At 49.4% G+C, this 10,506-nt stretch overlaps 2 protein-coding genes across 3 annotated transcripts; both read right to left on the bottom strand.

Moving 5' to 3' along the window:
• Positions 1-2,344: 2,344 nt before the first annotated feature.
• On the bottom strand, positions 2,345-4,522 carry LOC123453105 (crocetin glucosyltransferase, chloroplastic-like). Its single transcript, XM_045129867.1, has one exon. It carries the CDS (start codon positions 4,143-4,145, stop codon positions 2,610-2,612), a length of 1,536 nt encoding a protein of 511 aa, XP_044985802.1. The 5' UTR covers positions 4,146-4,522; the 3' UTR covers positions 2,345-2,609.
• Positions 4,523-4,624: 102 nt separating this feature from the next.
• On the bottom strand, positions 4,625-10,161 carry LOC123453107 (protein TRAUCO-like). Of its 2 annotated transcripts, XM_045129869.1 has the most exons (3): positions 8,872-10,161; positions 5,689-5,940; positions 4,625-4,983 (listed from the first exon to the last, which is right to left on the bottom strand). In XM_045129869.1, the coding sequence occupies exons 1-3, from the start codon at positions 9,842-9,844 to the stop codon at positions 4,964-4,966; spliced, it is 1,245 nt and encodes a 414-aa protein (XP_044985804.1). In that variant the 5' UTR covers positions 9,845-10,161; the 3' UTR covers positions 4,625-4,963. The 2 variants fall into 2 exon arrangements, with proteins under 2 accessions (XP_044985804.1, XP_044985803.1); XM_045129868.1 differs by lacking the exon at positions 4,625-4,983 and having other exon boundaries at positions 5,366-5,940; positions 8,872-10,159.
• Positions 10,162-10,506: the final 345 nt, after the last annotated feature.

Below are 10,506 nucleotides of genomic sequence, written 5' to 3'. Positions count from 1 at the left end.
GCATCTTCATTTTGATCCATATGATGTAATTCCTTTTGTGTAGTGCGTTTGTTGGCATCCGACGAATTGTGGATTTATGTTCAGATTATTCATGATAAATATTTGAGTCTTCTATGAATACTAATATAATTATTATGTGCATGATTATGATAGCTTCGTAATTCTCTCTGATCTAATAAAATAGTTTGGCCAACTAGATTGATATTTCTTCGGTGAGAGAGGTGTGTTGTAGTAGGTTCCACCTAGAGAATTTATATATCCCAATGACAAAAGGGGACAAGATGCGTCTTTGTGTTGCTGCTACTAAGGATAACATGATGGGGTTTATTCATATTGCTTGAGTTTACTTTATCTACATCATGTCATCATTCTCCATGCATTACTCTGTTTTACTTAATACTCTAGAAGTCGATAGCGATCGATGATTGGAGTAATAGTAATAGGTGCAGGCAGGAGTCAGCCTAATTTATTTTGTAATTTACAATTATCTATACATCTTACTTGCTTGCAAATAACGAGACCAAGGGGATTGACAACCCTCTTGCCTGTGTTGGGTGCAAGTTGTTTGTTCTTTTGTGTGCAGCCGCTGAAGACGGTTGTGGTTGATATTCATATTGGTTCGATAAACCTTGGTTTCATAATTGAGGAAAATACTTACCCATATTGTGCTGGAATAACCCATTCCTCTTTACAGAAAACCCAACGCATATCACAAATATCACATCCTATTGACCGCAATCCTAATTATTCGTGTAGATAGGATCCCACAGATCCATGCCAACCATTTTGCACCAAAGCCATTTGCTTCAAAACCTCAAGGAGAAAAGGCCATCGGATGGTGTCAAACGCCTTAGATATGTCCAGCTTCATTAATACCATGGGATCTCGCAGCGCATGGGGGCGGAGTGTCGTGCATTGCACGAGCCTGGAATTATCATGGAGAGATCGCCCGCTCACAAACGCGCTTTGGTGGTTACCAACAAGATGCGGTAGTTCTGCATTCAACCATGTTGCCAACACCTTCTCGAAGATCTTGATCACACCATGAATGAGGAGATAAGAGTAATGATGTAGTGAATCATAGGATGATGGATCGGTTTCAATCGAAACTTAACCGTCTTGAGCTTAGGGAGCTTTACTTGAACGGGAGGCAGTTCACATGGTCGAACGAACGGCAGCAGCCCACTCTACAGAAGATCGACCGTGTCTTCGCATCTAGCTGATGGGAGGACCTGCACTTGGCATGCCTCCTCACTGCCCTGGGACCGACAGTGTCTCACCACTTCCCCCTCCTGTTAGACATGAACGCAAATATTGCGGTTGGCACGCGGTTCCGCTTCGAAGCATTTTGGCCCAAGGCAGAGGGATTTTTCAAGACAATCGAGGTTGCTTGGCACTTGGTGCCTGCAATGGGCAATGTGTTTGTCGCCTTAGACAACAAGCTACGGGCCACCTCCAAGGCCTTGCACAGATGGAGTGGCTGGTGGATAGGCAACGTGAAGCTGCAAACTTTGATCGCCCTCGAGGTCATCGCGAGACTGGATCAAGCCATGGACAGTAGAGAGCTATTGGTAGGGGATTGCGGCATGCGCAAAGTTTTGAAGCAAAAGCTTCTTGGACTCATGTCGCTTTAGTGCATGATTGCTTGCTAGAGGTCGAGGATGCTGCAGCTGAAGGAGGGCGAGGCGGACACTACCTACTTCTATCAATAGGCGTGTCACCGGCAGCGCAAGAACGTATCTCGTCCTTGCAGTCGGACGGGCAAGTGCTAACTGGCCAGGAAGAGCTTGTCACGACAATGGACAGGTAATACTCGGCGGTTTTTGGGGTGGCCAGAGCGGGCTTTTGCGCTGAACATGAAGGCCCTAAACCTGCCCGTGCGTGACCTCACGCATCTTGAGGCTCCCTTATCGAGCGAGGAGGTTGAGAAGATCGTGGAAGGTAAGGCACTCGATAAAGCACCGGGGTCGGACGGGTTTACATACCATTTCTATGCTTTATGCTGACACATCATTAAGGATGACCTTATGCAGGCATTGGAGCACTTTTCCGTGGAGATATGCACGGAATGGATGTAATAAACAAAACGATTGTCTCCGTGTTACCTTAGAAGATTTTGGGGCAATGGAGATCATGGGCTGATGACAATGACAAAGCAGAGCAATTGTGATAAGTGGCGAATACATAATTTTGTTACCCCCTTGCAATTTGTGGGCTCTTTTGTTAGTAACCAAAAAAAGGTACATCCGGCTGTGTTGGCCCTCTTAAAGACATGTACAATGGTTGATAAGATAGTCTTATCTTAAATCTTGCATGTAATTTAGAGATGACAAAAAGGAGAATCTACAATGAATCATGTCTTAACTTTATCTTCTATAATTAGTTGTTCTTAAAAACATGATGAGACATTATGTTAAAAGATCACCTCTTGTCTTTTCTTAAATAAGAAAAGGCAAAGCCTTTTTTCCAAGTTCTGTTCCTCCACTTTATCATTTATCCTATGTGTCGCTTTTAAGATAACATTATTGTACATGTCCTTAAAACATACACATGCAAATCCTAAATGAGTATTTAAATCCCGAGTTGATTAGAATGAGTGTGCAAATCTACTATTGGCTAAGTTTGGCGTTGATTTCGTCATGGTTGTGGACCTGTGGTATGTCCTTCCTGCGAGCTTCATCCGTAGTTTGGACCTCCAAGACGAAGCTTCGGAGGTTTCTTTCCGCCGGCCCTCGAGGAGCCATTGCATCCCGCGCCATCCCTTTCAGAGACTCCACTTTTGTCCTCACCTCGAGGGCCCTCGCGCCGTCGCCCATGACCAGCTCAACGCACCTCGCCAGCTCCGCCCCAGCGAAGATGCCGTCGCCGTTGCGGTCTCCCCTGACGCCGGCAGCCCACTCCTCCTCTATCAACATGGCGTTGGTCGGCTGGTCGAACATGCTCGGCGCGGCGACGACCGGCACGCCCAGCGCCATGGCCTCCAGCGTGGAGTTCCACCCGCAGTGGGTGACGAAGCACCCCACGGACGGGTGCGAGAGGACCTCCGGCTGGTCGCACCACTCCACCACCATGCCCTTCCCCTCCTTCACGACGTCCTCGAGGCAGCGGCTCACGTCCTCCTGCCGTCCGTCCTTGCGCACCACGAGCAGGTACGGCCGTCCGCACCGCCGCAGCCCGTCCGCGATCTCCTCCATCTGCTGCTCGCTGTACGTCCATATGCTGCCGAACGAGACGTACACCACCGACCTCTCCGGCTGCGCCCCGAGCCACTCCATGTACCTCGTCTTGTCGGCACCGGCGTGGTTGAACAGATGGATCCGCGCCTCGGCCGACGACCCGACCATGGGGCCGACGGCGAACACATCCATGTGCTCCCTCATGGCCGCGAGCGCCGCCGGCTCCAGTTGGTCCAAAGTGTTGACGAGGACCTTGACATCCCGCGTCTGCTCGTCCATGAACTCGAACAGTTCACAGAAGGCCGCGTTGACGACCTTGCCCACCTCAGCTCCGGTTGTGTCGACGAGGAATGACGGGAAGTCACGGATCCTGATAGGCCGGCTCAGCCCGGGCAGAGTCACCTCGTACGCGGGGTCGGCAGCGTGGGACGCGATGAGGTCGCCGTAGCCGTGGAAGTAGTGGTAGTAGGTGGCGAGGACGGTTGCCGGCTGTATCCAAAACACGGCCAACGGGATGGCCTGCTCCCGCGCCAAGTCCAGTGCCCAGGGGAGCATCATGCTGCACACGATGCACGTAACGGGCCGGCCGCAGGCAGCGAGGCGCGCGACGACCGTCGAGAGGCTCTCGAAGGACGCGCGGCGGCGGCGCGCCCTCTCCTCGGGGCCCCTGGCGGTGGTGCCGTCGTCGACGCCGTCGGAGAAGGGAACGCAAGAGATGAGGCCGTCTGTGGCCTCCGCCCCCTCCGGCTCGCCGTTGCCGGACGAAGGGAACATGCGGCGGTGCGTGAACAACGGGAGTGAGAGCGTGGCGAGGACGGGGTCTGAGCCGTCTGCATCGTGTAGCTGTAGGAGGCGATGCCCGAGGACGCGGCACGGGTTGAGATGGCTCTGGATGCCGTAGGCCACGATGAGGAAGTGGCGGCGACCGCCGTCGCCTAGGCCGTCCTGCTGGCGTGCCGCGTCTGCCATGACAAGACAAGTGGATCCGATCGGGTAGTCTGTAGGCGGCCGTCTGTGTGGCTCTTTAAAAGGTTGGAGAAATCGTCGACCTGGAAAGAGTCAGAGTGGGAGTGACCGTGAGGGTGCTTGAGGCCGAAGCTCACCAATCACCACCAGCTCGCTAAATTTCTCTTGATTGGGTCAACAATTGTGAGGTCAGCACTGACGGTACACTGACTGAGAAGTCCCACCACCCGATCTAGCAGCAGAGGATTTTAGTACTCCGTTCGTCCCAAAATATGGGTTTCAACCTTAGTACAACTTTATATTAAAGCTAATATAAAATTAAAATATTTATTTTAAAACGGAGAGAGTAGGCTCTGATTTAGTGCACCTTTGGTTCTATTAAAAAAACACCCCCTATAATTTAAAATATAAGTTGCATTATCTATTAGCAAGCTAGAATAAGAAAGTAGAACGATGGTTTGGCTGGGTTCAGCCCCTCCAAATGCACTTGATCTCTGCCTTGCTGATTGTAATGTGGAGAACATGAGTAGTTTTAACCGCCAAAAAAAAGGTTTATTACAAACCTTGAATTTATGCAACTTGTCCAAATTGAACCCTAACCTCTCAATCTTTGAAATCGGAATCCTGTTCTTACTAATCCCGGTCAATTTCAACGCTCAACACACCAGGAAAAGATCGATCCCGCCCGGATCAGAACTTCTATAGGTGACTGGAACCCACATGTCATATCTATCTCCTTCCCCTCTCTTCTTCTAGCCCTTTTTCTCTCTGCTTATCCATGTTTACAATATGCTATGCAAATGGTGAACAAATTAATAAGTTCACACACCGCGCTTGGGCTCTGCAAGAGTAAGAAAAATAAATAGAGAAATGTTTGAAAGAAGCCACTATATAAAGATTTGTTTTAGGAGCTCTGTTGAACAAGATATAAGGGATATGATAAATGCAACTTAGCCAGCTAAGCACACAATACTAAGCTAAACAAAAACATATTTTTGAATTGTCATTCGTGGAGAACCAAGTGGTAAACCGTGAGAGAAAACTGCTTGCTGACCCACAAGCACCCGCTTCATCTAGAACACAGAAATCTCACAATTAAAAAAAAAAACAATTCCTGCAGAATTCAAGAAAATTCGAAGTGTTTCAAACAACACCACAGAAGCTTTTTTCACAAATTGGTATGCTCGTAACTCTGGTCCTAACAAAGCTGGTACAACACCATATCACACATTCTAGCCAGATGATATATATATTAATGAATAAACTTTGCAACGTAATTAATAAACAGGCTACAGCCATCAACATGTCCGCTCTAGTTTAATTAACTAGGACGCGGTAAAATATGTCCAGTAAACTTCGCCGTGACAATCAAGAAACCAGCAGCAGCTGTCAGCCTGTTTGCTGCATTTTAACTAGGATTAAAACAAGGTCATCAGTAAGCTACGCCATAGCACTAAATAAACCAGCTACTTGGGATCCATGGGTATGTTCGAAAGAATAATGAAAACAGCACGATAACTACACTAACCAGCCTTTTCAGCATTACCATTTTCAGCAGGCGCCTCATTCTTCAGCTCATATGCCTGGTAAGGTACCTCGCTCATTGGCCGAGGGACAGGACGGCCTGCGAAATCTTCAGGGAAGAACATGAAATCAGGCCCAAAGTTGAACCTGACCTCACAATTTGGCTTATCAGGCAGTGAGTACATTGATGCAGCTGGGTAGTAGCGCCCTCCAGGAATGTCCTCAAAGGCCGTGCCTTGGCATACCCCGTTCTTGAAGTAAACTATCTCACTTCCTACATTTGCAGTTAGATTGAAGTCAATAAATAGACAACAGGCCCTATGAATAGAGTTTGGAGAAGTTGGAAGCAGGAAGCGACATGGATGGGCAAGACAACAATAGCTAGGATTCTTGATTTCAAAATGGAAAAACACCAAGGAAACATCTTCCTTATAGGGTCAGTTGACTGTATATGTACTGAACACCCCAATATTGAATAATCTTAATCACAGCCACAATATAGGGTAACTAAATCCCTGTAAACATAACTGAGTAGAATCGTAAGGAAACAGGTGCTGATTTCTGACTGAAATATACTGTAATAATATAATTAGGGGGGGGGGGGGGGGGGGGGTTGAAGCCATCCTGCACATTTTCCTCACATGCTAAAATTTATATAAATGATGCAAAGAAGTGTGAAATTTGTTTCAAGAGGAGTGTTGATTCATGAAGAAAAGATAACGCCCACATGCATGGATCTGCATCCGTTTGTGGTTGCACTAATCTTTGCAATTTTTGGCAGATTTTTTGTGCCACGTAGGAAGGGGCTGGTGTGTGGGCGTTTATCAGCTCGCCCACACGCCTGTTTCGCGCACGCAGAGCCCGCGGCTGCCACCCCGACGTGTGGTGGAACTAGTGTCGCGCCCACATGCCCGCATGCCATGTCTTCCCAGTGTTACATGGCAACTGAATGGAACTGCCGTGCCCGCATGCCTGTCAGTTGCCATGTCTTCCCAGTGTTACATGGCAACTGAGTGGAACTGCCGTGCCCGCATGCCTGTCAGTTGCCATGTCTTCCCAGTGTTACATGGCAACTGAGTTGAACTGCCGTGCCCGCATGCCTGTCAGTTGCCATGTCTTCCCAGTGTTACATGGCAGCTGAGTGGAACTGGCCGTGCCCGCATGCCTGTCACGCGGGGGCACGCAGGACCGCGAGGTGGCAGGCCGGATGTGCGGGCAGGAGGCCGGACGTGTGGGTGTTAGCTGTTTTGCCCACACGCAGACGTGTGGTCTGTTTCCCTTACACACCACACGGGACGTGTGGGCAACACCCCTTAAAGCCCACACGTGTGGGCGTTATCGCAACCTTATATTTCAAATTATTTGTACGAGCACAGAATTAGGTGTTATGCTTCGTGTGAAATTTCAAAATAAAATATAATATAATTAGTTAGAATTTGTTACATTTCATACAATGTGTTAATCATACGTGCGTTGCACGGGCATGCTTACTAGTAACAATGAAATTTCTGGTTTCACTAATGATGCAAGACATGAAGGTGCTATCATAGACTAGAGATGCAAAAATGCATGAACAAGAAATTAACCACAACGTCGTAAACTTTGAATTCATGCCAATGGGCTAAAAAGACATGGTTTGATTGAGAATCAGAATGTACAGAAGCAACCGAACCAGCATAACTATGATCTGCCGGAAAAGCAGATCATACATTCATATGAAGGGGTGGTGAGTAGTGGAGTCCACTGTGCAGAAGGGGGCAGCAAGGGTCAGAATTGCAAGGCTTTTCGTGGAACATGGACACTGAGAGCTTACCTTTTGACGACTGAAACAATATACACCACCCTTAACAGAAACTAATTTGGTAAATTCATATAAGAAACGAGAAACTTGTATGAATTGCAACTGCTGCGTTTCAGAAGATGTCATTTCAGATCTAAATGCTAGACAGTATGCTGCATCCATCATCATGCTTCTGCATCAAATGTCTCTCCATACTGCAAAGGAAATAATGTCACCTACTAGGTTTGACTAGGTGACTATGTATGGGAAATATCACAATATGAGTGCGTGTTTGGTTCCTGCTCAGGTAACGTAATGGGTTTTGGTATGTGTAAGCGCCGCTTCCAATTCTTGTTACAGGATACTGGCTTTCCTTGGTTCATACGGTCTCGTTCGGTTTCCTAATCACCTTCGGCTCGGCTGGTTTCGACTTTGCGAAACCGCACATCAGAAATCGCTGCTGCGGGTGACGTAATACGCGAACTAAACACATTCTACAGTTCAAGGAAGTGTGGGAATCGGAAACCACACCAAATTCGCCAAATCAAACGGGTCTTAAGTTCTAGCACGTGCAATGGAGATTTGGAAACATATACGTATCCCAGTGGCCACACAAGTATTTGGAACTTGCATGAGCCATAAGGTTGAAAAGGACAGAATGCACCCAAATCAAAAAGGGGCATGGTAGCTGCCGATGCAGTTGTGAAGCATGGGCAGTACGAGGACAAATGACATAAGTGCATAATTGCTGCATACGATGATCTATGAACTTTTCTAGTATGCATAACTAACATACATACAAAATTAAGTAGTCCATACATTCACATTGAATAATTACTCTCTTGAACATGTTATCCTAAGACCTAAGTACTCCATTCCTGCAGTTGCCACACATTAAGCAAGTCCCCTCTGCAAGCAAACCAAGGAATCAGTGAGCCACCTATTCTTCAAATGTCGATTCACCTTGAGGCTTTGGGGCATGATCAAGGCTTGGCTAAACCTAGTACACACTGACACTTCCCACTGGACAGATGAGTGTTCCATTAAGGATTGGTGGGCCAATATGTCCGAGAAGAATACTGACAACCGGAAAGCGATGGCGTCCCTTGCCATGCTAGTTTGTTGGACGATTTGGTGTAGGCGGAATGCTAGAGTTTTTAGGCACAAGTCCACGTTACCGTCCGTTATCCTCTCCAACATCAAGAGTGAGGCTACAATCTGGGCTACCGCTGGCGCGAAGCACTTGAGAAACATCATGCCACGAGAATAGTGGCTTTGTAATAATCTTGTTGCTTTTGGTTGTAAAATCAACTCTTAACTTCTTCTTAATGGATGAGGCAAGCCTCCGTTTCGAAAGAAAAAAAATCATGCAGTTTAGCATAAAGGATAAACATATAAAGAGGGACCTTAAGAAAGATTACGCACCAGGAACTGGATCCGGAGTCTTTTTCTCATCCTTGAGACCTTGTGCATGGAAAGGCATCCCCTTGTACTTAACTAGGTCAGGTTGTTTGGGCTCATACAGCTCGCCCTGAGGCAGAGAAATGTAGAAGCCTAGGATATCTCCTTCGCCATAACCTTCACCGGCGTACTTGTCCCTCCAGGCCTTGTACACCTTGGAGCCATCGACGCTGCGGTAACTGAAACCAAAGCTGTCGCAACCCACAGGTGTCTGGATGTCAGCCTTGTTGGTGGCCCAGCCGAGACGGGTGGCGCCGGAGCTACCGAGGTGCACGAGCTTGACCTCAAAATACCAAGCACCGGATGCGACGCCACGGGTGGCGCGTATCATGCGGTAGCCCTTGGTGCTGCCTGCGGTTAGGCGATCCTCCGAGACCTCGATCTTCTCGGACTTGTACACACGCGAGAGGAGCACAGGCTGTTCGGGCCCGTCGTCGTTGCGTTCGGCGGCGAGGCGGGGTGCCGGGGTGAGGAGGAACTCGTCCTCGCCACACGAGGGCCTGGGGCGGCCGCCTCCGCTGGCGCCGGCGCCGCCCGAGACGGCGTGGCTGGGCTGCTTGGCCTTCTTCTTTCCCTTGCGGGAGTTGGGCCTGGTCCAGACGCAGTTGCCGCCCTTCTTCTTGGACTTCTTGGTCGGCGGGGCCGGGGGCGCGAGGGTCATGTGCTTCCTGGCGGCGCCCGAGGGGTCGTTGATCCCGTCGTCCTCGCCGTCATCCACGGCCGCCACGTAGAGCGGGGCGACGGCGGAAACGTCGGCGTCGGAGGCGGTGGCGGCGTCGGAGAAGGGGGTCTCCGGATCCGCGGCGGAGGCGGGGGTGTCCGGTAGGTTGGGGGTCCTGGCGGCGGCTTCGGGGGTCGGGGCGTCGGTGGGCGGCAGGAGCAGGTCGGAATCGGAGGGCGGCAGCATCGCGGGCGAGGGAGGGGCGGCGTTGGCCATCGGGGGAGGAGGAGCAGTCGGGAGCTCGGGATTGGGAGGCGAATCGAGGTCGAGGGTTTGGGTGTGATTTGGGTGGCGAGGGTTTCGATTTTGCCTGGGTTTTGTTGGGGTTCAGGGGGGTCCCGAGCAGGAGCGCGGCGCCAAAGCTTCCGATTCTGGTTCGTGCTGCGGTCCGGGGATGGCGATGAGTTCACATATCATCGGCGGCAGCGCGATCGCGAGGAGCAATAGCAACGCCCAAGACCGGAGGCATGGAGCACCCCGCACGCACAGGCCTGCGCCCTCGGCTCGTCGTCGTTGCCATCTGCCTGCCTTTTTTTTCAACATAGAAAGCTTTATTCATACGAAGGCGTTCTCCTCACAATCAGCCAATAGGCTCGTCAACAGGAAGCCTGGTGTTCTATTTAGCATTCATGTTTACCATCGGATATGGTTAAGATGAACAAAATAGCATATTCACCTATTTGCAAAGAAAAACGTTTCAAAACAGTCGGATGATTTTCTAACGTGTCCGGCGACATAAGAATTCAGACAATCATATGACGTAGAGTTTTCGTAGACGGCGCACATGTGGTAGCATTCAGTCTCGGTCCTCAAGCTGAGCGTTCCTTTGTGTATGTTTAAATTTCTTTTTCTTGCTTTTACTAGTCACATGTAATGCT

This window comes from Hordeum vulgare, chromosome 5H (genome assembly GCF_904849725.1).
Source record: "Hordeum vulgare subsp. vulgare chromosome 5H, MorexV3_pseudomolecules_assembly, whole genome shotgun sequence".
Lineage (NCBI taxonomy): Eukaryota > Viridiplantae > Streptophyta > Magnoliopsida > Poales > Poaceae > Hordeum > Hordeum vulgare.
Note: the sequence above shows the minus strand (reverse complement) of the source record. Positions and strands in the feature narration are given on the sequence as shown.

Coding starts and splice junctions, on each gene's coding strand:
- LOC123453105 (XM_045129867.1), bottom strand. CDS start 4,145: ATGGCAGACGCGGCACGCCAGCAGGACGGCCTAGGCGACGGCGGTCGC.
- LOC123453107 (XM_045129868.1), bottom strand. CDS start 9,844: ATGGCCAACGCCGCCCCTCCCTCGCCCGCGATGCTGCCGCCCTCCGAT. Junction 5,941..8,871: donor GACTCCGGATCCAGTTCCTG/GTGCGTAATCTT, acceptor CTGCAAATGTAG/GAAGTGAGATAGTTTACTTC.